The 27245-nt window shown below is 38.5% G+C and overlaps 1 protein-coding gene and 1 pseudogene across 3 annotated transcripts in view; one reads left to right on the forward strand and one right to left on the reverse strand.

The window, feature by feature from the left end:
- Positions 1–1503: 1503 nt before the first annotated feature.
- The window catches only part of XIAP (X-linked inhibitor of apoptosis), a 40022-nt gene continuing 14280 nt past the window's right edge, over positions 1504–27245 (forward strand). The window contains exons 1-6 of one of the 3 annotated variants that reach the window (XM_055565190.1): positions 1504–1648; positions 1904–2030; positions 21899–22807; positions 24251–24350; positions 25479–25557; positions 26313–26355. In XM_055565190.1, the coding sequence (XP_055421165.1) occupies positions 21931–22807; positions 24251–24350; positions 25479–25557; positions 26313–26355 (1099 nt within the window). In that variant the 5' untranslated portion in view covers positions 1504–1648; positions 1904–2030; positions 21899–21930. Of the gene's footprint in view, positions 1649–1903; positions 2031–2063; positions 2281–21898; positions 22808–24250; positions 24351–25478; positions 25558–26312; positions 26356–27245 lie in introns of those variants that run through there. The other 2 variants (XM_055565191.1, XM_055565192.1) reach the window with 2 other exon arrangements.
- LOC129639532 (partitioning defective 6 homolog beta-like) lies at positions 17425–18462 on the reverse strand (annotated as a pseudogene).

The following is a 27245-nucleotide window of genomic DNA, read 5'->3' on the forward strand; positions in this document are numbered from 1 at the left end:
TTCCAGTAGTCATGTGTGGATGTGAGAGTTGGACCATAAAGAAAGCTGAGCACTGAAGAATTGATGCTTTTGAACTGTGGTGTTGGAGAAGACTCCTGAGAGTCCCTTGGACTGCAAGGAGATCCAACCAGTCCATCCTAAAGGAAATCAGTCCTGAATATTCATTGGAAGGACTGATGCTGAAGCTGAAACTGAAGCTCCAGTACTTTGTCCACCTGATGTGAAGAACTGACTCATTGGAAAAAACCCTGATATGGGGAAAAATTGAAGGCAGGAAGAGAAGGGGATGATAGAGGATGATATGGTTGGATGGCATCATTGACTCAACAGACATAAGTTTGAGCAAGCTCCTGGAGTTGGTAATGGACGGGGAAGCCTGACGTGCTGCAGCCCATGGGGTCACAAAGAGTTAGATACGACTGAGCGACTGAACTGAACAACATATTTGCAGTAAGTTTAGGCTATGATCAGGAATTTATGTGCGTAGATTTGTTTTTCTTCCTTTGGCTTTCCTTCTTCCTTGTTCATTTTCCCTTAATTTCCCAATCCCTTTCTCACTCCCGATGAAACCATTTACCTCAGACCGGGACTTGAACCCATATGGTGGTATTTGAACACAGCCAAAACCCAAGGTACTTGGTTTCAGGACCTAATGAAACTCAGGTTCTTGATGTCTCATCACAGAAAGAATTCCGTGCGAGACACAAGTAATAGGTAAGAAGCAGATTTACTCAGATTCAGAGAGAAGCACACTCCACAGGCAGACTTTGGGCCATTGCAGATAGGGAGTGCGGCCACAAAATGTGTCTTGGTTAGTTTTTATGCACTGGGTATGTTAATGAGTGGGAAGATTATTCCAGCTATTTGGGGGAAGGGGAAGAGATTTCTAGGAATTGGGCCACAGCCCACTTCTTGGTCTCATGGAACTGTCATGGCACCTCTGGGTGTGTCATTTAGTTTGCTGATTGAGGATCAGTCTAGTTGAACTCAACACTTCTGCCATCTTAGACCCATTTGATTCTAATCAGTTTATGTTCTCTAATCAGCCTCTTTCAAAGGCTGTGCCCTGCCCCTTTCCCTCCTGTTACGCTATTGAGTGTCTTTCTTTTTCCTTTCACCTTCAGTTCTTGAACACAGGTCATATTCTACTCCCAGTTCCCTTGTTTATTAGTTGTGTGCTATTGGGGCACTTAGCATCTCTGGGCCTCAACTTCCTCTCTTAAAATTGGTTTACCATGAGAGTGCCTACCTTAGAGGATTGTCAAAATTACAACAAAGAAGTAGTCACACGCCAAGCACATTAAGTGGTCTCCAGCAAGAACTGGACATGTTCACTCTAGCTTTTCAGTCTTTTACCTCTATTACTCCTTCACTCCAGGGCTCAGCAGGTAAAAACCGTGGGAAAAAATACCTCGAGGCCAAAAGAGGAAACACTGGAGCTGGGGGCGGGGACTACGAGATGTCCACTGCGCGTGCGCGCCCTCTCTGTCAGGTTCTGGTTTCCAGGCGGTCGTGGGGGGGCGGGGGAGGGGCAGGTGGGGTAAATAGGGCTTCGTTTGTGACGGTTGCCTCCGGTAGCCTGAGGGAGTGGCCGGACCTCGGCGGAGCCGCGGGCGGGCTGGCTCAGCGCAAATCTAGGGCTGGAAGCGTAAGTTGGAAAATGGCGGAGGGGGAAGAAGGAGGGGCTTCACTGAGCGGGAGGCTGTCCTCGCGGCGGGGGCGAAGGCCCGAAGACTTTGAGGGGCTCGGCGGCGCGGCTCGGGCGGGAGACTGACGGGCTGCGCCGCGTGCCTTGTCTCTTTGAGGCCTTGGCTTGGAGGCACTGTGGATTCCCCGACCCGTGGTTGCTCCGGGCGGTGGGCGGGCGAGTGAGGGAAAGGAAGGGACTTCCGTTTCCTTCTAGGCTGGGGCCTGGCCTCCGAGAGGAGTTGGCACTTCCAGATTGGGGCTTGGGCCGCCCCTCCTCCAGGACCCTCCCCTCAGCACCGCGCGGGGCGCCTCGGGCGATCTAGGCCGGCTCTCCTGGCGCGGTGGGTACTGCCCGGACGGGCTTCCGCCTCCCTCCCCTTTCCTTCTCTCCCCTCCCCTCTCCTTCTCTCTTCCCTTCTCTTCTCCCCTCCTTCTCCTTGGGCCCCGCGCTGCGAGGGAGGGCAGGAGGGCAGCCCCTGTCTGGCGCTAGTGGCCCGCCCGGGGTTCGTGCCCAGGTTCCGGGACTGGCGAAGAAAGGCGTGGGTGGCTTCAGGCCGCCTGCGTGCCTCCTCAAACCCCGTGACCCCTAAGGTAAATCGAGTCAAAGAACTTTCTTAAAAAAATGATCAAAGGGGACCCCCCCCGCCCCCCTCCATCTGATGCCTGTGCCAGGTATGGAGCTGGGTGGAGTGTGTCTGGTAAGAGCATGTGAACAGAAAGAATAGAAGCCAAAGACCTTCCGGAAGAGGAAATTAGCTAGTAATTCTTTCCAACCTTTGTCACCTCCCCAGCATATTCTGTGAGTAAAACGAAATTCAGTCTAACTTTCAGTTTCATTATTTTAACTCCATAATACACTTAATTGTTTTCTCATCGGGAGGAGGGAGAGTGGTTATTGCTGACACTAAGCAACAGCCCTCTCCACCTCCAAAAAAAGAAAAACGTCAATCAAAGCTTTGTAAAAAAAACCTTATCAGTTTTAATAATCTACTACTTTGTTTTCAGATATAATTGCATCACTACTTATGTCACAAATGTGCTACCATGATAGTTAATGGCAGAGAAATTTACTCTTGTAAGGTCGGAGGTTTCTATAGTGTTTCTTTTCTCTCTTTTTTTACTTAACATTTGTTATATCCAGTTCAAGAGAATACTGTGACAGCCATCTTAGAATTATCACACTTTAGAACTGGAAGGGGTCTTAGTCCACCCATGATATTTACAAAAGCAGAAACTAAGGCATAGGAAGATTTCATGGATTGCCTAATGCTAGTTGATTCCTTGCTGTTGCTCTTTCTGTGCAACTGCACCACTTAGCCTCCAATCAAGACAATGAAGATGTATTCAGTGAACATTTCTGAAGCATATACCACTTTGTGCCATACAACTGTGCTACCTACTTAAAGTGTATTTAACATGTTTATGAAGCCAGTGCTTGTGGTATTTTTCTTCATCATTGAAGAAGTTAAAAAGATTTATACATACACACACATCTAGATGTATGTGCTCAGAAAAGTTCTTGAAGGATGTACAAAGAAAATATTAACAGTGGTTACTTCTGGAGGTTGGAGGGAGGCTTTTTATTTTGCACCTCACATGTGACCTAAGGTACTGTTTGAAATTCTCACCGTGAACAAGTATTGATTTTAAAGCTAAAAACAAGTTGTAAAGTTTGCACCCATGTATGTATATCAGTATAAACAAGTATCAATGGTATGTGTATATATATTTATATACCCATATGTATTTATGTATCAGTGATTTGTAAAATCCAGAGAGGTTCATGTTAGCCCAACTGGCAAAGCAGGCCTGATTATCTGATGCTCATATTTCATCTTTGGTTTTCTCCTATTGCTCCTAATGTAAGAAGGTAACGATATTGTATTTTATTAGTCTATGTAGTTTTGGAAAATGTGCTAAGCTTTTAATTATTGAATAATTAACAAATTATAACATTCAGGATATCAAATTTGACACAAAAAAATTCTGAACGTAGAAATCTTTGTAAAAATCATATAGAAAAATTAAGACAGTAAAGGTCCCTGGTGATTAGTAGTTCAGCTCTTTTGTTTTTATTACCAGGTTAAGACACAAGAAAAAAAAGTGAATTGCCCAAGGTCATATATCTAATTATTAACAGAGCTTGGACTAGAGTCTAGGTCCTAGTCCAGTGCACCTTGTACTACACCTGTAATTTTACTGCTTTCTAGTGCATTCGATGACTCCAACGAGGTGGGGGAGAAGGGAACACTGACTAAAAGTCAGGTCATTTCACTAGATAAGAATTACTGTAATTAATGACTCAGTTAACTTGTATAGAGCTTGAAATATTTAACTAACATAAATGTTCCCCTTGTATTTGGTTGTAAACATTAACTTGTATTGTGCTTGAAATATTTTACTAACATAAATGTTCCCTTGTATTTGGTTATAAACATTAACTCATTTAGTAAATCGTTTGTTTATATTATAAATGCTTAGAGACTCCAAGTGTGAAATAATGATATTTTCCTGTTTTTGTTTGGTCCCATATTTAAATCTGGTAGCTGGTACTAACAGATTTAAAAAAAAACCGCTGATTTATTAAAAAAAAAAAAAAACTTACTGAGCACCTACAATATATGCCAGGTATTGTACTATGTGGTAGAATCCCAAAGATGAATATGGCAAAATAGATGCCCTTGTTCTCTTGAGGTTGGGAGATTATCATGAGCTGTCATGTCTCAAACTTTGTGGTCTAATCTGGTAATAGTATTACAGAATGTAATCTGTAGCACTGTTTAAGGTCATTGTGTGAGTAGATTTGAGGAGGTTAAAAACAGTAGTGGAACAAATATTATTTTCACATCTTAGAGGTCATGTGGTACAGTGGAAAGAGCCTTAGATTGAAAGCCTAAATTCCTGTGTTGACTTTGTTTCTGATTAGCTGAGGGATTGTGAGCGAATCATTCAACCTCGTTGCCTCCATGTTTCTTTTTCATAAATTTTAAAGTATATTTGTTCCACTTACTTCAAAGCATGAAAAGAGCATTTGGAATATTATATAAGAGAAATGTATCTGCCATAAGAACTTGAGGCCAAACTTAAGTTATATGTTAATCTACTCTGCATATACTTAGTAGGTTGTCCTTTGTATGATAAAAGCATATTTATGTCCATTTTGTAGAATTTGGCATGGACTTTTATTTTTAATTATGATATAGTTGTAGCTGTGCTATTTGATACATTTGGGGATTTTATTTGGTATAATTGGTACCCAGTCTTTGTTATGGATACATGTGATTCACTGTCATTCTGATCTGCTTCTATAATACATGAATATTTTCAAGAATATGGGTTGTGGTAAAAAGCGAGGTTTACCTGCATTGTCTGGGAATAGCTTGAACTCAGATGGTCAGACAGAGGTTGAACTGAGTGAGTTAAAGCTAATGTCCTAAACTGCGCAAAGCTGGTGCCACTGTGTATTCTCTGGTATATCTGTAAATACTTATATATGGTTTGAACTTTTATGCTTATTCCTGTAATGATTTTGTTGACCTCATAACACAGACTTCTCATCATATATTGCTATGTGATGTGCTTTTTGTGGCTCCACCTAATTTTTCAAGACTTGAAAGGGCACAGAGCCTAACATTTTTTACCTTACTGGACTACCCTTTCTACAAATAATTCCAATAGTAATTTCCTTATACCTTTTGTTATTGTTTAGTTGCTCAGTCATGTCTGACTCTTTGCAACCTGATGGACTGTAGCCCGCCAGGCTTCTCTGTCCATAAAAGTCTCCAGATAAGAATACTGGAGTCGGTAGCCATCCATTCCCTTCTTCAGGGGATCTTGCTGACCCAGTGATTGAACCCACATCTCCTGCATTGGCAGATGGATTCTTTACCATTGAGCCACCAGGGAAGCATCCTTATACCTAGATTGGTCATAATCACTGGGTTTGCAGTTTTTCCCTGGTGGCTCAGATGGTAAAGCATCTGCATACAATGCGGGAGACCGGGGTTCAGTCCCTGGGTCGGGAAGATCCCCTGGAGAAGGAAATGGCAACCCACTCCAGAATTCTTACCTGGAGAATCCCATGGACATAGGAGCCTGGTAGGCTACAGTCTATGGGGTTGCAAAGAGTCGGACATGACTGAGTGACTTCACTTTCACTTTCACTGGCCACATGATCTTTGATGAGTAACAACCAGTCAGAAAATCACTGTTTCCCAATATTTCAAATGGATGTAGGATGTGTAGGTTAAATTAGCTACCACACATGAAAAAATTGTAGATTATAAAGCACATTACATATTGTAGTTATTATCGGAGGTAACATGGTAAAAGAGGATGGGTTGTGGAATCACACAGGTTCCTGGTTAAATTCTGACCTTTGAAACAAATAGGATTAGAAACTTAGTTTCAATTCAGCATGTTTTAGTAGGTTAGAGAAAATGCATATAGTTAAAATGATGAGGTAGAGGGAAATGAAAATTGGTCTACAGTGTTTAAAACACATGGAGCATTCATTAAATGTGTTGTACTGTTTTAATGTGGCTTGTAGTCACTGTAGCAACGTTTCCTTCATTTTGTGTCATTTTTTAACTCAATCCCAATGGAAGACAAACCTACTAAATGTTTGCTTAGAGACAACAGAGTGGCTTTTAGAAAGAGTACAATATTTTTGCTGGGGAAAAAGAAAAGATGTTGCCCTTTATCAAGAACTTATTTCTGCACTTGCTTGTGATCCCAACATGGTCATGGACGAGAATACTTAATCCTGAGAAAGATTTAGGGTAGTTACTACCCATTCACCAAGTCATTTATCAAAAAAACCCTCAGAATGGCATTTGTGGAACCATCTGATTTTTTCCAGTACCATGGCACCCCACTGCAGTACTCTTGCCTGGAAAATCCCATGGATGGAGGAGCCTGGTGTGCTGCAGTCCATGGGGTCGCTAGGAGTCGGACACGACTGAGTGACTTCACTTTCACTTTTCACTCATGCATTGGAGAAGGAGATGGCAACCCACTCCAGTGTTTTTGCCTGGAGAATCCCAGGGACAGTGGAGCCTGGTGGGCTGCCGTCTATGGGGTTGCAGAGTCGGACACAACTGAAGCAACTTAGCAGTATCATCCTGATCACTCTATCAGCATAAGTTATCTGCTGCTGCTACTAAGCCGCTTCAGTCGTGTCCGACTCCTAGCGACCCCATAGATGGCAGCCCACCAGGCTCCCCCGTCCCTGGGATTCTCCAGGGAAGAACACTGGAGTGGGTTGCCATTTCCTTCTCCAATGCATCAAAGTGAAAAGTGAAAGGGAAGTCTGAGCGAGTATCAAATAGAATAAGTTCTGGTTTCTGTGGCCTTCATCAAATCATTTAATTTCCTTATGCTTTAATTTCTTTATCTGAAAATGAAAAAGTGATTTCTATTATCCTGCTTAGCACAAACATAAGTAAATTATGTTGAATAAGTTTTGCCTTTGAATGTCAAATATAATGATTTTACTTTTCCGTGTTCTTGATTCTGAGCTGCCCTTTTGTAAAAATTATTTCAGGGAAATTTTTGGCTGAAGATCAGGGGAGACTGCTTTCTTACCAGTGCCCAAAATTATTTTCTTAAGGTATTAAGTGAACAAGTTTAGAACTCCAGCAGTAGATATCACTCAGACATTTTTCAGTGAAATCTTTTCTTTTCAACTCAAGTTAACAATAAGCAATCAGGTATTATTATTACTAATGTTTCTCAGCCTTCTCTGCTAGTGATTTACTGCTACCCAGGCAGTGGACCAAAAAACATGTCTTCATAGCCAACCACTTGTACATAACCTGGTTACTGCTTTTATCTCTGGGAGTTGACCTGTATCCTCTTTTTTTTTGGGGGGGGGGCCTTGCCACAGCATGCAGGATCTTAGTTCCCCAACCGGGGTCAAACTTTGCCGTCTCCCGTGGGAGCCTGGACTCTTTAACCACTGGACCACCAGGGAAGGACCCTTTTTTTTAACTTGATAATTGACAATAATATTACAAAGTAGCAAGTTGACAAATTCTCAGAATAGGCAAAAAGATAAGGACCTAAGAACACATTCTTCCCTCTCCTTGTTATAAGTTATAAAAATTATTTTCTGTGAAAAAAGAGCCAAAACCTTGCAATAGCAGGCCCCACTAATGATAGCTTGCTGCTACTGCTGCTGCTATGTCGCTTCAGTCGTGTCCGACTCTGTGCAACCCCATAGATGGCAGCCCACCAGGCTCCCCCGTCCCTGGGATTCTCCAGGCAAGAACACTGGAGTGGGTTGCCATTTCCTTCTCCAATGCATGAAAGGGAAAAGTGAAAGTGAAGTCACTCAGTCGTGTCTGACTCCTAGCGACCCCATGGACTGCAGCGCACCAGGCTCCTCCATCCATGGGATTTTCCAGGCAAGAGTACTGGAGTGGGGTGCCATTGCCTTCTCCCATTGATAGCTTACCATGCCATTTTATTCACAGATGAAGGAAACATTGTCATATGGCAGATAGCCAAATAACACCCCCAGCCTGCTGGGCACAATTGTATAAAGGACCTTGACAAGAGTCCAACTGCTTTTTTCTTTTAATTAGAATCTATTTGCTGGATAAAATTTAGAAAATTAAGAAAACCATAAAGAAGAAAATTAAAGTCAGTAATCCCAGTACCCAGAGATAACCACAGTAGAGTTTTAATATGTAATTTAGCCTAAATCTTTGTATATCTCTCAGTCGTGTCCAACTCTTTGCGACCCCATGGACTGTAGCCTGCCAGTCTCCTCTGTCCATGGAATTCTCCAGACCAGAATACTGGAGTGGATAGCCATTCCCTTCTCCAGGGTATCTTCCCAACCCAGGGATCGAACCTAGGTCTCCGGCATTGCAGGCGAATTCTTCACTAACTGAGCCACCAGGGAAGCCCCTTATATATTGGTATTTTTTATAATTGGGGTTATATTAGACAATATTGTTTTATAACAAGCTTTTTTCACTTAATACAACATCATGAACACATATTTGTGTCCTTTAATAGTGTCAGGCAAGTGTATGCTTCTCGGTTCTTGTCTCTTCACAATGATTTGGAGCGACAGACATTAAAGCCCTCAGCGCGTCACAGCTCTTGGGTCTTGAACAAACCGTGTCATAGCTCTTAGACAAATAAGTGTTACAGCTCTGTTTTATTTAGAAGATAGCAGGAGAATCCATCCTCGAAGAAGAGAGTGGAGGAGCACACGTGTGGGGGTGGGGGAGAGAGAGAGAGAAAGAGCATTCGCACGCGGGGGAGAGAGAGAGAGTGTAAGCAGGGCAGGGGGATGGCAGCGGGGGAGCTCGAGAGAGCACCTGGCTCCTTCTTTTATGTGTCTTCTTCCCCCTGGGCCTGCACTATGCAAATTGGCAGGAGTGCTGTTCTACCTGAAGTCCTCACTTGGGTCCTCCTCAGACCTTTCTTTGACCTTCCTTTGTTCTATTTTCACGGGCTTTTCCCTTCCTTGTCTTTTAGCCGCTGCCATTTTGGACTCCTTTTCCCTATTCTAACGACCTAACATTAGTATTCTACAACCTAAGTTTTTAAAGGTTGCCTAGTATCTACATTAACAAAGTGTTGTCCTCTTTTGTTGGAAATGAGTTTTTTTTTTTTAAATAAATATTGCTGTACTGAACATCCTCATATACATATTTTTAAAAAACATCCTTGATCATTTCCTTAGTGTTAATGCTTTAGTACTAGAATGGCTGGTTCAGAAAGTAACCATGTATTTAAAGCTTTTAGAATGTATTGTCAGATTGCTCTCTAGAAAAGGTGTACCAGTTTTTAGTTCCACCAACAAGAATGACTGTTGTCCTTTATCTTCTCATCCGCTGGATTTTTATTGTTAGTGGTGGCAATCTCTGCCAGAATGTACAAAAATGGTATCTTTTGAAATGTTTATTTCTTTGATCACTCATGATATTTAACATTTTTGCATGTTTGTTGGCCATTAGTATTTGCTACTTGTAACTTTGTTTTCTGCTGAGATGTTCTTTTTTTTTTTCCATAGATTAATATGAGCTTTCAAGCTTTAAGACTATTCCTAGTCGAAAACAAGATAGATAAAAAATAAGTGGTGATAGGACACACTGCTGTGTGAGATCACTTTAATATTGATGTTAAAAACAAACAGGAACTTTCCTGGTGGCCCAGTAGTTAAGACTCCACAATCCCAGTGCAGGGGGGCAGGCGTTCAATCCCAGGTCAGGAACCTAAGATCCTGCATGTCACACAGTATTGCCCACATTTTAAAAAATGCAAATGAACAGTAGGACATTAAGTCCAACATATTTTATAATAGTAAAAAAATTGTTAGCTTTAGAAAAGCCTGGAAGTGAAGGTGCATAACTGTGTGTGTGTATATTAACATTTTTGTTTTTTAAAATGCTGTAACACATCTCTGGAGGAATGTGGGAGAAACTGGTAAGAGTGATTGCTTCTAGGAAGGGAACTGGAGGTTTAAGGTACAGGGGTGGAATGGATGCAGCTTTTGTACCTCTCGAATTTGATCATGTGTGTATTTTCTCTTTTTAAAAATATACATTTAAAATTCATGTTCAGCAATATGAAATTGAGGTTATGATAGATTCATATAGTCAGATACTAGTCATCCAGTTAAAATAATGCTCTAATCTATATAAAAATCGATGTGGAGAGATGCTTATGATATATTTTTAAGTAGAAAAAAGCAAATTATAAAAATGCCATATAAGTCCTCATTAGAAATATTTATAATGTGCATGTATACATGTACACAGAAAAGGGTCTTAAAGGATAAACGTATTAAAGTATTCACAGTCTGAATAATAGGCTTCTTTTTTCTCCTCTTTTAAAAAGGAAAACCCTTATTTGTATTAAATATTGGGTTGGTATCCATCATGAGATTTTGTCTTTCTGCCTATTCTGATTTTAGCATAGATTTTTTTATCTATTAATAGACTCTGAATAAGCATAAACAGTATTAATCTATGCTGTGGATCTACAGTTTGGGCTATAGATGGTTTGTTTTTGAATCAAAGACTTGATTAACAAGCACTATAAATTGTCTTAAGTACTGAACAGTTTTCAGCAAAATGGAAGAGGGGATACTAGTGATTTTGAACCTTCTTATGATCTTAAGTGAATTCTTGAGCCCCAAATCTGTGTATTCTTCATTCAAAAAAAAAAAAACCTTCTTTGAGGGAGCACAGTCTCATGATTTATTGAAGAAAAGATGACGGAATACCTTACTGTGGGTCCATTCTGAGAGAACTATACCTGCGGAGTTAATTATTATAAACAGTTTGGCAAAGATTGGAGGTCTGGGCTCAAATTTAAGTATTACTATGACTTTCTAAATTAAGTGTAGAACATGTAATTGATACTCCCTTTGTTGATTCTCAGCATGGCCTTTCAGGTATTTACAGAAGTAGGCTTCATGATCAAGCATATATTGTAGTCAACAGTATTAATAAGTTGATGTTATTGACTGAGCTTATGGGCTAAGTGCTCCTTAATGCCATTCAGTTATTTGAGTGGCTCAAATGGCAACCCACTCCAGCGTTCTTGCCTGGAGAATCCCAGGGATGGAGGAGCCTGGTGGGCTACCATCTATGGGGTCGCACAGAGTTGGACACGACTGAAGCGACTTAGCAGCAGTGCTTAATTTTAGGGAGAGAACTTTTGATTTTATTGAATGTAATTAACCTCAAAAATGTTCTGTTGACCATTTAACTTAAATGAAAATATGCTTCATGGTTTGAAGAACCTAGTAGTATAAATTAACAATTTGACTAAAAGTTGAATTTTTGTGTCAATGTATCATAGTATAAAAACTGAATTTTAAAAATCTGTTTTTTAAAAATATACCCCTTTTGTTGAAGGCAAGTAGATTTTTAAAATTCAGCTTTTTAATACTATGTTATATTTATGTAGATACCTTTTTTAAGATACTACAATTTTGTAAATCAAAATGCTGTTTCTAAACAGGGAACTAACTAATACTTTAAGATCATTGTAAGAGGGATTGACCTCCACTGGGTCAGGGAGAATGTTGCTAGTTTGATGAGATCTCTATGCTGGATCTTCTATAGGGCCAAGAAACAACTGATGAAAAAATCTTAAAATATTTCTACACATAATGAGCAAAGAGAGAATCTTAAGATAAATTTTAAATTATGATGGTGTTTTGGGTTAGCACACATAAGATTTTTATTATATTACTATGAAAAATTTTATGAATCATATTTTTGAAATGTGATTTGAGTTTTACTGTTTACATAATATGCATATATTTCCTATTTTGGTCACATTTTCTGGTCACAGTGGCATATTAACAATTTTTACTACTCACAGTGATTTCAAGAGTCCATTGGAGGTGGTGGGTAGAATGTGGAATAGTGCCAGCTGTGACCAAATAGAGGTGGTTCAACATTCATTCTTTTGCCCAACGTTGATTAAGCACTACTGTGTCACTCATTGCTTTAGGAATTGGGAATACAAATGTGATAGGGCAGAGCCCTTGCCATAAAGGACCTTCATTCTAACAATATAGGTACACCTATAAACATACACACATACAGTCATTATTCAGTCTTGTTCTAGTACAACTTGGGTCTTCAGATTATTTAGAAGATATATACTGAGGGCACAAAGAGTAGTCATTCTATACTAGGGTTTTGAGTGGATGAATCAGCGAAGATGTCATAGATGAAATTCTAAAAACATATGTCTTCTGAGTTTTAAACAGGTGTGTGTGTGTGTGTGCTCAGTTGTGTCTGTGCAATCCTATGGACTGTAGTCCACCAGGCTCCTCTATCCATGGAGTTCTCCAGGCAAGAATACTAGAATGGGTTGCCATGCCCTTCTCCAGGAGATCTCCCCAATGCAGGGATCAAACCCGCATCTTTATGTGTCTCCTGCATTGGCAGGCAGGTTCTTTACCACTGTGCCACCTGGGAAACCCTTAAACAGATGCCCTTATTTAATTACATAATGTGTTTCAGTTGGCATGGTAGTACTGCAATGGGAGCTAATAGGGTTATATTGCTTGCTTACATTTTGTCATATTTATAACATTGTTTTAGTTTCTTTGGGCTGCCATAATAAAGTACCACAAACTGAGTGACGTAAAACAGTAGAAATTTAGGGACTTTCCTGGTGGCCAGTGGTTAAGACTCCAAGCTTCCACTGTAGGGGGAGCTAAGTCCTTGGTTGAGGAACTAAGATCCAACATACTGTGCGACCAGAAAGAAAGAAGGAAATTTATTGTTGCACGTTCTGGTAACTAGAAGTCTGAAATCAATGTGTTGGCAGAGCCATGCTATCCCTGGAGCTCTGGGGAGAACCTGTTCCATGCCTTTCTCTTAGCTTCTGGTATTGCTATTGATCCTCGATGTTTTCCTTGGCTTGTCAGTACATTAAGACTCCAGTCTCTGCCTCTGTCTTCACATGGCCATCTTCCTTGTGTTTCTTCTGCGTTTTTGACAAGAATATCAGTCATGTTGGATGACGGCACCCTAATAACCTCATCTTAACTTGATTGTATCTGCATGGACCCTATATCCAAATAAGGTCATATTCCTAACCAGTGGCTTAGGGCTTCAAAATATCTTTGAGGGGGCACAATTCAACCCATAATAATCACTTAATTCCTTTTTACTGTGCCACATCAATATAGTTACTTAAGAAATGCTTTTTTATGATGAGGTTAACAAGGCCCTTGGTTGCAGGGATAATGCTAAGTATTTTTAGTTCATTAAATGAGCCTGTAGTGACTGAATGAATTTCTCCCAGAGACCAGAAGGGTAAAACACAGGCAGGTTGTAGAGATCTCTGAGCTCAATAAAAAAAGATGAAAGGTTTTGCTGCTTATTTGTTAAGAACAGCAAACAAACAGTGATTTGTTATTCAGGTGCTCCTTGACTTTAAAAGATTTAATAGGTATTTGTAATAGTTAATTTTCAGTCATCAGAGATAGTTCCCTAGTATATCATCTTAAATAATTAAATTTATGTAAATCTTCAAAACTGCTTTCTTCATTGTCTTGTACACATATGAAACTGCTTCTTAATTTTTTTCTAAGATGCTGTGGTAACTGAAACTCATGATATTATGGAATAGATTTTTTAAATTACTTTTGCCATAATAATTGCCTACCAAGTAGAATTCAGTTTAAGAAATTACTGTTAATCTTCATTTCAAGTAAGACAGATTTTTATTAGAAAGCTTAATACTGAAATACATTTTGGAGTAGTGTTCTAGTATTTAAAATCACAAAAGTATTTCCCTGTGTGGGATTTTTTTTCAATTAATCAAAAATTTATTTCATTTTTTTTTTTTTTTTACCATTTAGAGAAACTATCTTTCAGAAGGGAATCATTTGATCCTTCATTGTTTTAATAGCACACAACTGTCATAAATACGTTCATACTAGCCTTATTTTAAGATGAATTATTAAACAGCTTTGGGGGGAATTATTCATAGACCACAGGGAACTTCATAATATTCTTAATTTCTATGTGCATGCATTATTACAGTGCTTACGCACACTGTCCAATGATATACCAAAGAAATCAGGCAAAGAATGAAAACTGGCAGCCTCACCCTTACTTGTCATAAGTGGATGTGTGGGAAATAAATTGCCCAATGAAAATAATATAGGTAAACTTTACTTGTCAGTGGTAAATACCACAGCTTTCTCTTAAAGTGTAGGCAATGTTCCTAGAATAATCCCACTGAAGAAAATCCAAAATCTTTACATAAAAAAGTGCACAAGTTTGTCCTATGTGTAAAAGTCTTTAAGTGCATTTTATATCCAAAACAATTTGCACTACTTGAGTACAGATCTTCGTCAACTTATAATGAGGTTGCATCCCAAGAAAACCATCCTAAGTTGAAAGTATCATAAGCCGAAGATGCATTTTATACACCTAACTTACCAAATATCATAGCTTAGCCTGTCCTACCTTAAATGTGCTCAGAACACTTACATTAGCCTACAGTTGGGGAAAATCATCTAACACAAAGCCTGTTTTATAATAAAGTGTGGAATATCTCATGTAATTTATTAAATACTGTACTGAAAATGAAAAATGGAATGTTTGTATGGGTAGAGTTATGAGTCTATGAGTTGATCTTCGTGATTGCCTGAACTGACTGGGAGCTGCAACTTGCCCTGCTGCCCAGTATCACTAGAGAGTATCAGACTGCACTAGCACAGGAAAAGATCTGAATGTGTATCACTTGCACGCCATTGTAAAGTGGAAGAATCATGTCAAACCATTGTAAGTGGGAACCGTCTGTACCTTAAAAAAGTTCAGAAGCCTACCAACATATATATAGTAGCACACACCCAAAACAAAAGGAATGCTTTCCAGTGAGATTGGGAATGAGGATAAGAATTAAAGGAGAGCATCTCCTGTATTACCAGAGTCAATAAAATTAGCTGATTATATAATCTATAGGATAGACAAACATCAATGTGAAAAACTCACAGAATTTCATAATTCAGGAACTTAGCTTCAGTGCTTCATAATGTAGAAAGAAGCTCCTAAGAATAGCCAATTGGTTTGATTTCTTAGAAGTTAGAAAAACTGCATTTCAGAAAATGATTTGTAACAATTAACAGCAAACTAACACAATAGTGCAAAGCAATTATCCTCTAATTAAAAATATAATAACATTAGCACAAGAACAACATTAAGAAAGAAAAATACTGGGGGAATTCCACAGTGGTGCCGTGGTTAGGACTCTGCGCTCTCACTGCCCAGGGCCCAGATTCAATCCCTGGTCAGGGAACTATGATTACCCAAGCCTGGGGAATGGCCATGCCTCCTCCCCCCCAAATACTGGGTACACAAGAACTGAGGTCCTCCGAGTACCAAAAATATCTAAAGAGAATCAGACTTCACATTAGAATTTAAACAATGTAGTTAAAGGAAAAACTAACTGGAATCTTTGTAATAGGTTAAATATTTAACTCTTTAAAACAGAAATAATCCTCTCACATAGTTCTAAAAATGTACTGTAGCATCTAGTTTTCCATATCAAAAGCACATAATTTCATTAGCAGAGCTCCCTTTGTTTTAGACTTAAAATCACCTCTGATCCACAAAAGTTTGTACTAACAGTTACCAAACTAATTAACATTTAAACAGCTTTATTGAGATACAATTCACATACTATAATACTAATTTTGAAGTGTACAGTTCAGTGATTTTAATGATCAGAGTTGTACAACCACCATTACAGTCTCAGTTCAGTCAGTCAGTTCAGTTGCTCAGTGCAACCCCATGGACTGCAGCACACCAGGCCTCCCTGTCCATCAACAACTCCCGGAGCTTACTTAAACTCATGGCCATTGAGTCGGTGATGCCATCCAACCATCTCATCCTCTGTTGTCCCCTTCTTCTGCCTTCAATCTTTCCCAGCATCAGGGTCGTTTCCAATGAGTCAGTTCTTTGCATCAGGTGGCCAAAGTATTGGAGCTTCAGCATCAGTCGTTCCAATGAATATTCAAGACTGATTTCCTTAGTATTGACTGGTTGGATCTCCTTGCAGTCCAAGAGACTCAAAAGTCTTCTCCAACACCACAGTTCAGAAGCATCAATTCTTCGGCACTCAGCTTTCTTTACAGTCCAACTCTCACATCCATACATGACTACTGGAAAAACCATAGCTTTGATGAGACGGACCTTTGTTAGCAAAGTAATGTCCCTGCTTTTTAATATGCTGTCTAGATGAGTCATAACTTTTATTCAAAGGAGCAAGGGTCTTAGTTTCATGGCTGCAGTCACCAACTGCAGTGATTTTGGAGCCCCCCCAAAAAATTAATTTTGAATATTTTAATTACTCCACAAAGAAACCCAGTAACCATTTGCATATTTCCGATTCTCCTCCTCACCCAGCTGTAAGCAACCACTAATCTACTTTCTCGTTCTATTTACTTTAAGAAATTTTAAACCTACAACATTATTTTTCTCATGCCTTTTCCAGGTCATTGGCTCAGAGGTCTAAATGTTCTTAAATTAGCCAAATATACAAGTCCTCAGACATCCTCACTCAGAAAACATTCAGCATTCAAAAGATGGTTTCATGATGTTCCATCTTATGAGTTTTTGATCTGGAACATGTGTTTCAAATTCTGTTTGCACCACTTTCTAGGAGTGCTAAACTCATTTAATTAGAAGGAATAAAACCATTCTGTCCAAACTCAAAACTGAGTTTGTTCTATATGGGTTAAGCATTTCCAGGCTTTCAATAATAAGAACAGCTTTAGGACTCTAGGATGGTACACCACTATCTTCAGTAATAATGTCTTTATCCTTTGGCTCAGTGTTTTGGTTCAATCTGCTGTGGATAGCCAAGAAAGCTATTACCAGTAGATTGGCCAGAGCTGCCAGAAGTCCTACTGTTCCTAAAGTTGTTCTCCTGTTCACTTGTCTTGCTGTTATGGTGAAGTTGTGACTGTTTGCAGTCATCCTGTTATTTGATCAAAACTCTTCCCTGGGGAATTCCCTTGCAGTCCAGTGGTTAGCACTCCATGCTGCCACTGCAGGGGGCACTGGTTTGATCCCTGGTCAGGGAACTAAGGACCCGTGTACCACACAGCCAAAAAGAAAAACAAAATTGAATCATTGTCCTGTACATCTGAAACTAACATGACATTGTAAATCAACTATACTTCAATAAAATGTAAAAAAAGTAAAGCTCTTCCCTGAAACTTCTCTACCACTAACCTAAAATGTCATTAGCAGCTGATAGTCCTGTGCTGAGCCAGACCTCCTGGAACAAGCCAGGGTGTAACGATCCATGGGACCCACTCTAAGCCATATAATGTCTCCTTTAGGCTCAAACCATCCCAGCTATAGAGCCCCAGGGAGTGGTCAGTGTTGTGTTTATAAAGATGAACTAGTCCTATGATGTGTTTCTGGGGGAATATCCACATTTGTAATGGAAGATACATCTTAAGTCTTGGTGCATACCAATGACTAGATCTGGCTTTTTTCTTTGGTTAACGGACCATCCGTTAAAACATTTTCCTTCTTCATTAGCATGTCAGTACCAAAGGCACTATTTGCTTCTTTCTGTTTTTCTGTGTAAAAATCCTAAGCAGCAGGTTGGTTGTTGAAATCGCTTTGTGATAATTATCATCTTTATATATAGATGGTAAGTCTCCCTCGTATAGGCTAATAAAATGTCATCATTAGGTATCTTAAGAATATGTTGCAGTAATCCATGAAACTCCATTAAATGTCCAAGTTTTGCTCTTTGTGTTGAAAACTGACAAAATTCGGTGTCAACCTGCTCCTCTCCAGGCTTCCTGGGCAGCTGCAGTCAGGCTGAGTGCAGGAGCTGCAGCCCAAGAGTCTGCCACTTACCAGAGGCACCTGCATAGAAGGCTTGGGTCTTGATGCTGGGCTCCACAGGGCGGCTGGGGCCGCCTGTCTCTGTGGTGCCTGGAGGCACAACTCCGTCCTCCCTCCCTCTGCTTTAGTGGGTGCAGAGCACTCCCCCCCACCCCGTGGAGGGGGATGAGGGGGCAACCAACCCATCTACCTCTTTGCTCTCAGCTACATCCCCCACAACCAGGCCTGTGGTGCCAACCAGAGAGAAGTTAGGCAAAAATATTATCAGACACATTTTGGAGAAAAAGATCACCTTAAAATATTTTACCCATATATTAAAAATTACCTCCAGGTCTTGTTCGTAAGTATATATTTTTGCACAGCTGCAGTCTGATATACATCCTACTTTATATCCTTTACCCATGTAGAATAACCTTTGTTCTGTATATTTGACAACTTTAATAATAAAAACGTGAAGGAAATAGAAACTCTTGTATTGTGTGCAGATACCAGGTAGGTAGGTTTTCTGTTTTTCTCTCCCCTCCAACTCCCCATAGTCCCACATTATTGCTAGAGTAGCAGTCAGTCTCCTCTCTTTGGCGCATGCCTATGGCTATTTTTACCCAGTTGACTAGGCTAAATATATATATGTGTGTGTGTGTGTGTATAAATATGTATACATATAATATGCATGTTTATGTATACATAGGTATGCACACATGTATATGTACGGGTGTATGTATATTTTATGTATGTACAGGTATATGTGTATTTTGTGTAGGTGTATGTATATTTTAAACACATCTCACCATGTTGAAATCTTCCATACCCCTTGTATAAACATAGACCACTGCTTGCTGATTCTTTTTATGCCAATGTTGGCTTTCAGAGTGCCATTTTTCTTAACCACTGTTCCTTCAAGGTTCCTGACTGCCTAGCCCCTTTATGTCAGAGCTTTCTTGGACATCTTTCTCTCTGTGTAAGAGAGAAAGTAAGAGTGCCTTCTTACTTTCTGCTTACCCAGTTCAAAGTCAAATTTTGCTTTCACAAAGAAGCCTTAAGTTATCTCAGCATACTTTATTGCACTCAGCCCTTTTCACATCCAAAACCTTCTCATTCATACCTCACTTTCTCTCTATTCACAATTCCTCTGCTCCACATATACTTATTTTCTAAATATCTTTCCCACCTTCATTTCACTTAAATTCAGTTTCTTAAAATCGTCTCCTTTCACTTTCTTTTGGCACTTTTTTCCAATCTCAAGTTTTCTGTCTTTTGTCAATCAGTTTTTCTCCCTTTTAACTCTTAACCTTTCTGGTAGTGGTTTTCTCTTCTACAAAAGCCCCCACTCTGATAATGTATATGCAGTGTTCAGTTGAGTGGATCTGAATAAATACCTGCTTTTCAAACAAGAGAAATCTAAACTATTAGCATGGAAATAACCCCTGGGAAGATAAGGTCTCCACTTGAAAGCTTCAAATAGAAATTCTCCTGCTGGTGTTGAATGATGGAGCTTTATCTAATAGTATCTGAAATAGGATGACTACTTGAACCACACAAAATAGTCACCATTATGAAATGAAAATAGATCATTGGTTTTACATTTCTGTCTGTTTTGACTGACCTGAGAAACAAAACTTACTACCTCAGAGAAGGTAACTTTCATATGTCTGAGATTATATTCAGCATTAATTCTTCAGGATAATTATAGACTTAGAAATGCTTAATCCTGTCTCCTGGTCCATGCCAAAGTCCCTTCCAGTGATGAGAGGAACTCAAAATCTACAAGGCAACCCAATCCATTTTATACTGATATTGATTATTGTAACTATTCATCCATCCCTGTACTGGGTTAAAATGTACTGACTGTAATACATATTAATTAATTCTAATTCTGCCCTCAAGGTAAATAGAATTTGGATCCCTTTTCTACATGACAGCCTTTTAGATCTCTCAAGGTAGTTATTCTGTCCTCTCCACTGCTCTCCCTACAATTTTCTTTTCCCTTTGAGATAAATACTTGACTCTTCCAACTGTTCCTCATAGGATACCACTTTCATCATCTTGATTGATCTCTATGGACATTGTACTTTGTTAATATCCCTTCTAAAATGTTCAGAACTAAAAATAATACTCAGTATGTAGCTGAATTGAATCTGAATGTTGCACATCTGGACATGAATGCAGACTGAAGTTGTTTCAAGTTTTTTAGCTACCATGTAATGTTGGCTCTTGATGAATTTGTAATTAACTAAAATCCCAAGATTTTAATCTGGAGATTTGCCTTCACATGACTTCTTTCCAAACAAGGATTCCATCTTCCTTTAGGTGTACAACAGATTTTTAAAGTCAGAATGTAAGGCTTTACACATATCCCAATTTTATCTCATTAGCTTGTCAGCTTCCCTTGGTGTCTTTGAATTTTGATTTTTATCGTCAAGCTTATGCTGATTTAAGAGTCTTAAAGCTATCTGGGAAACAATCAAAAGTCGTGGAGACTATCTTCCAAAAATTGTTGTATGCATATATATCTCAGCTCTTGAGGTGTATATGAATTAATATAGTATCTTCCAGACCCAGGGGTCAAACCCAGGTCTCCTGCATTGCAAACAGATTCTTTACCATCTGAGCTACCAGGGAAGCCCTATATGAATTAGTACCAGTATAAATTAAGTCCAGGAGGACTGAAGTCCACTGCCAGCCTGCAAGACAGAAGCCTTGTGTTGAACATTAACTCCAAGAGAGATGAAGTTCAAAACATACTGTGCCAACATAATGCCAAAAGAGCTGTTAGTTCTTCCCAAGAAATCAGTTACTATATATATGAAGTAGAGACAGTCATTGTGACCATTCCTTTATTTTGCCTTTGACAGGCATATACAGAGCACTGTATCATGAATAAAGTGAGGTTCTGAAGAACCAGGTTTGCCTGGGGCAACTCTTAATTTGTACCTCTTGTCCCAATGTAATTACTAGTAACATCATCTTTCACTTTTAAAAGAGTTCAGGTTTAGAGGATAAATTATCTTGGCCACTCTTCTCATAACCCAACCAGTTCCTTTTAGCATTTATCTTGGTTAAATATTACAGAGCTGTAATTTGGCAGCTCTAATGAGGCTGCAGTTGTATTTCTTTTCCATTTGAACAGATTGTTCCTTGTCTGTGGGCAATTGATAGCAAAAGTAATTGTAATTAAGGTCTACATGTGCTTAGTATTTTTCGTGAACCACCCTCTAGAGGGCACTGTTACATACATTTGAAATGATCCAGTTCCAACACAAGTGGACTGTTGTTTTACCTGAAAATCATAAACACATGATGCTCTTAAAGAACACATTGGAACCAACGTTGTGAGTAAAACTTATCTTTTGCAAAGCAGTAGAGAAATATTAAAAATTAGTTCATTAACATTCTGAGCATGTTTTTAATTGTAAAAACTGAATTTTGATGCCTTGAATATACAGTGATCCATTATAACAATTATGCATAGACTTAAGAATCTGCATATTTTATTCTTTCATGTTTTTCCTAATTAATGATTTTACATGGTTAATAATTTTAACATATTCTGCATCACATAGTTTCATGTTTATATAAAATAAGCACTATAGAATGAATAGTTCTGATCTACTTGTTTAAATATTACTTTCCTTTAAAAGAGAAAACAAAAATGCTGGTTTTTACTTTATGACCTGAATCATGTGATAATGTATTCATAGAATTCTAGTATTTAGAATGTTTCTTAGAGATTGTGTGATTACTTTTAAGTCATTAGTGGATAATTTGTTACCTCCTAATATCAAAAGTATATTGCCTGTGTTTCAGATTTTAGATTTGCTAATGTAATGTTCTCTTTTTAGAAAAGGTGGACAAGTCCTATTTTCAAGAGAAGATGACTTTTAACAGTTTTGAAGGATCTAAAACTTGTGTACCTGCAGACATCGATAAGGATGAAGAATTTGTAGAAGAGTTTAATAGATTAAAAACTTTTGCTAATTTTCCAAGTAGTAGTCCTGTTTCAGCATCAACGCTAGCACGAGCTGGGTTTCTGTATACTGGGGAAGGAGACACCGTGCGGTGCTTTAGTTGTCATGCAGCAGTAGATAGATGGCAATATGGAGACTCAGCAATTGGAAGACACAGGAGAGTATCCCCAAATTGCAGATTTATCAATGGCTTTTATTTTGAAAACAATGCTGCACAGCCTACATATTCTGGTGTCCAAAATGGTCAGTACAAAGCTGAAAACTACCTGGGAAACAGAAATCATTTTGTTTTAGAAAGGCCATCTGAGACTCATGCACACTATCTTTTGAGAACTGGACAGGTTGTAGATTTATCAGACACCGTATACCCAAGGAACCCTGTCATGTGTAGTGAAGAAGCTAGATTAAAGTCATTTCACAACTGGCCAGACTATGCCCACTTAACCCCAAGAGAGTTAGCTCGTGCTGGACTCTACTACACAGGTATTGATGATCAAGTACAGTGCTTTTGTTGTGGTGGGAAGTTGAAAAATTGGGAACCTTGTGATCGTGCATGGTCAGAACACAGGCGACACTTTCCTAATTGCTTCTTTGTTTTGGGCCGGAATATTAATATGCAAAGTGAATCCGCTGTCGTGAGTTCTGATAGGAATTTCCCAAATTCAACAAATGCTCCAATAAATCCAGCCATGGCAGATTATGAAGCACGGATCATTACATTTGGGACGTGGATGTACTCCGTTAACAAGGAGCAGCTTGCAAGAGCTGGATTTTATGCTTTAGGTAAACTTTATTATAAAACTAGTCTAATAAATAACTTTCCAACTGTCTAAGGGCTCCTAAAAAGTAAATAGATGCCATTTGACCCCCAAACTGGTAATATTTAGGTGTAAGCTGGCATGGTTATTTATGTTAGTAGTATTCTGTGAACCCTTTTGTTAAATCTGTAATATACCACAGGAATTTATGTGGAAAAAACTGCCATATTATGAGTAATATGTATCTTTGTGTAACTGTCTTTTGGGAAAGAATGACATGCAAAAGATGATAGATATCCCTGCTAGACGCATAGGTCTGATAGTAATACTGACTATAATTTATTGCACACCTATATGTACTCAGTAGATGTATTATATGCATTTTCTCTGTGCCTCACAACAACCCTGTAAGAAGAGTTAACATTAGAGAATTTACCTTGGCTGATGTTAAAATCGATACCTGCCTTTTGTACATAGACTATATACTTGAAAGCTGCCCTATATATTTGAAAGATGTTTTATTGCTTAAAATGAGCACTTTTCAAATGGACTGCTGTAAACATGTCAGTCGGAGAAGGAAATGGCAACCCACCCCAGTATTCTTGCCTGGAAAATCCCAGGATGGAAGAGGCTGGTGGGCTACAGTTCATGGGGTCGCAAAGAGTCAGACATGACTGAGTGAGCACAGACATGTAAGTAGAGAAGGAAAGGCCATCAGTATGATGGCTTCCAGGAATATTCAGAAAAAATATACCATTATATATCTAACCCATTTACTTTAAAATTGAATAATGCCCCAAACCAAAATATCAACTATTTCTATATTTTATTTACTCAGTATCATAAGACAGTCTTGAAAGTTTATTGTCATATAGCTATAACCTCAGAGAAATTTATCCTGTAATTTCATTATACTCAACTTTATTGTTCTATAGTTTGAAAAAGTAAGTGTAGTATTGATGACCCCAAATGACATGTTGTTAATAAAGTAATTACAAAGTTTTCACATAAAAATTGGGAAATTTTATTTTTGTCTCCTATAAGTAAGTGTTAGTCGCTCAGTCATGCCCCACTCTTTGCAACTCCATGGACTACAGTCCACCAGGCTCCTCTGTCCATGAGATTTTCCGGGCAAGGATACTAGAGTGGGTTGCCATTTCCTTCTCCAGGGGATCTTCCCAACCCAGGGATCAAACCCTGGTCTCCTGCACTGCAGGCAGATACTTTACCAACTGAGCTACAAGGGAAGCCTCCTGTAAAATACCTCAAATTGAATCAGTAAATTTAGTGTGTGTTTCCTCCTCGAATGATCTTATCTATTACTTAGATGTGAATTCAGGTATCTTATTTTAAGGTGTGAGCTTTTCATGTAGTTTATAAATGCTTAATTTTATAGTATTTAAAAGGCTATTTTTGGGTAAGGTTGTAATTGCACAAATACATGTGTTTTTACTTGTGTGTTTCTTAGGTGAAGGTGATAAAGTACAGTGTTTTCACTGTGGAGGAGGGCTAAATGATTGGAAACCCAGTGAAGACCCTTGGGAACAACATGCTAAGTGGTTTCCAGGGTAAGATATTTAAATATTCATTCAGTGACAGGCAGGTTGGCCAGTACATATGCAGCGGGAAGACTTAAATAACTTTTCACCTCAACTATTTTTACTTTAACCAATGGCTTGAAATTCACACCATGTTTATAAAAATGGGGTCACCTACTACATTAAAAAAAAAGACCCAAAACACTTAAGCCTTTTCCGGTGACCAAAACATTCATCATTTATATATCATACCTGTGACATTCAGATGATGCTATTTCTAAACACCAAATTAGGAATGTATGCTTTTGTTGTTGTTGGAAGTAGGCTCTTTAATGATGGGCATGAGAGCCCATGTTATCAAGGAGATTCCTTGAGAACCCATCACACCCCCTTAGCAAATATTACTAAATCTCACTGATTCTAAGACATACAGTTGTTCACATTTTCAGCTCTGAAATCAGGACACATTTGGTGGTGGGTCATAATTTAATTGGCAATGGTGATACATAGTATAGTAGTATACATGTATACATACTATACATAGTATAATCATGCTGCTTACAATCAGTGGCATCTTAGAATGATGACATATTCTAAGTGTCTTTCTACCATCTTGCCTCTTTAAGGCACACAGATGTGTAGTGTACAGTGATGTGAATTTTTGGCCTACAAAATAGTACAACTTAAAACTTCAGAATGATTTGGAAGTCTTAACCTTCAGATCAGATCAGATCAGTCGCTCAGTCGTGTCCGACTCTTTGCGACCCCATGAATCGCAGAAACACTCTTAAAAGGAAAGGCTGAAAGCCTAAAAGATTCCTTTAAAATGTACAATTGGTTAATCTCTAAATAAAACTCGTTAAGATTAACTATTTAAGACTTGTTTTTAAATGTTAAGGTGCTAGTTTAATAACTTGTTTAAAAGCTGAACGTTCTCAAGTTGATATTTTTGCTCTACTAATATTAGCATATTAAGATAACAAAGGGGACATTTTTTAACATTAAAATGATAGTTGGATAGTGAATTGAGTAACATTTTATTTGGTGGCTCTTTAGAAATATCAAAAAGCAAGTTAATAGAATTAAGATGATTCTATCTTTACTTATACTTTACTAATTGATGAGCTACTAAAGTTTAACCTTCTTTTATTTGTTTAGCTGTAAATATCTGTTAGAAGAGAAGGGAGAAGAATATGTAAACAATATTCATTTAACCCATTCAATTGAGGAGTCTCTGGTAAGTCACATATTGTAGAATACACATTTTTTTTTAATTTAATTTTATTTTTTAAACTTTACATAATTGTATTAGTTTTGCCAAATATCAAAATGAATCCGCCACAGGTATACATGTGTTCCCCTTGTGTATTTCAAATATTATGTATTACACATTTCTTGGTGTAAAATTCACAGTATAGTATTTTAAATTAATAATGTATGATGAGCCTAAATGGGAGATCTTGAAGAGTGCTTGTTTTTCTTAAGCTGAAGCAAATTTGTGAAAAGGAGATCAGGATGAACCAATTTAAGTATCACTGTAAGCAAAAATGGACTTGAAGAACTAAAACACTTAAATCCCTCAGCCTTCTGAAATTAGACGTGTATAATGTGTTTTGTACTGATAGTTTTTAACTTTTCACAGACAGTATTTAAAATCTCAAAAACATACCTAAATTGATAGTGTGGCCTGGGGTGGCTAAGGCATCAGTACTTTGTGGAAAGAGCCCTGGACTAGAATGGGACACAAGAGTTGCCATTATGGCCCTGCCATGAACTGTTTAATCTCCCTGAGCCTCAGTTTCTTGTCTGTAAAGTGAGTGGATTGGAATCTTTTAACTTCGAGCTTCATCAGGCTATGCCTGTTGTGAATATTCATATATTGAATTGGAATAAAGCTAATTTATAAATTCACGATAAACATAATTTTTCAAATTGAGGTAATTGCCTTCTACCAAAAAGAATTCTAACTTACAATTCTTATTTGTATTTTAGGGGAGAACTGTTGAAAGAGCACCATTGTTAACTAAAATAATTGGTAAATACACTTTTTAAAATATTTTAATTTCATTGCCAATATTACAGTTGTTATTTATAAGGTAGAAAGGTAAGCTGATTCTTTCAAGGTATTTTTCTTTGAGATAAGATTGCTATAAACTTAAGAATTAATGAAGTGCCTATACATTTAAGTTGGATATTTATGTATTGGGAACATTCGTTCAGAGGTTGAACAGATTTTCCAAGTTTCAGAGGAACAGCTGTAGGCTGTACATTTTCATTTCTGTTAAAATCCCCCAAAAAAGAGTTAAGTGAATTTTTGTCAACAGAGTTTCTTTAGTTAGCCAAGATCATGAATCCAATGTCCTATTGATGTGCTATTACCATGATCAGCTCTAACCTACCTGTTTCCTTATTGGATGCCTCTTTTTGCCTTCCCCAGCTACTTCATAAAGGGGTGTGGTTTGGTTTGTTTATATCCTATTGCCTTTAGAAAGGTAGAGTTTTTTTTTAATCACAAAGATTATTTACTCATCATAGACATCTTTACAAACTAGAAGTGTGCAAAGAAAGATGTTAAACAAGAATGATATTATTATCCAACTTTTCAGAGAGGTTAAGTGACCAGCCCACAGTTACATTACAAAGCATTAGTGGTCTTCAGAATCCTACATCACACTACAGATCTCATTCTCAACCTAGTCATCATGTTTTAAATATAATAAAGTTTAGTTTAAAATATGTCTGGTGATTCCCCATTCCCTATACTCATGTTGTTGTTGTTAATCACTAAGTTGTGTCTGACTGTTTTGCGACCCCATGGACTGTAGCCCACCAGGCTCCTCTGTCCATGGGATTCTCCAGGCAAGAATACTGGAGTGGGTTGCCATTTCCTTCAGGGGATCTTCCTGACCCAGGGATCAAATCCAC

The sequence above is a fragment of the Bubalus kerabau genome, chromosome X (assembly GCF_029407905.1).
Source record: "Bubalus kerabau isolate K-KA32 ecotype Philippines breed swamp buffalo chromosome X, PCC_UOA_SB_1v2, whole genome shotgun sequence".
Lineage (NCBI taxonomy): Eukaryota > Metazoa > Chordata > Mammalia > Artiodactyla > Bovidae > Bubalus > Bubalus kerabau.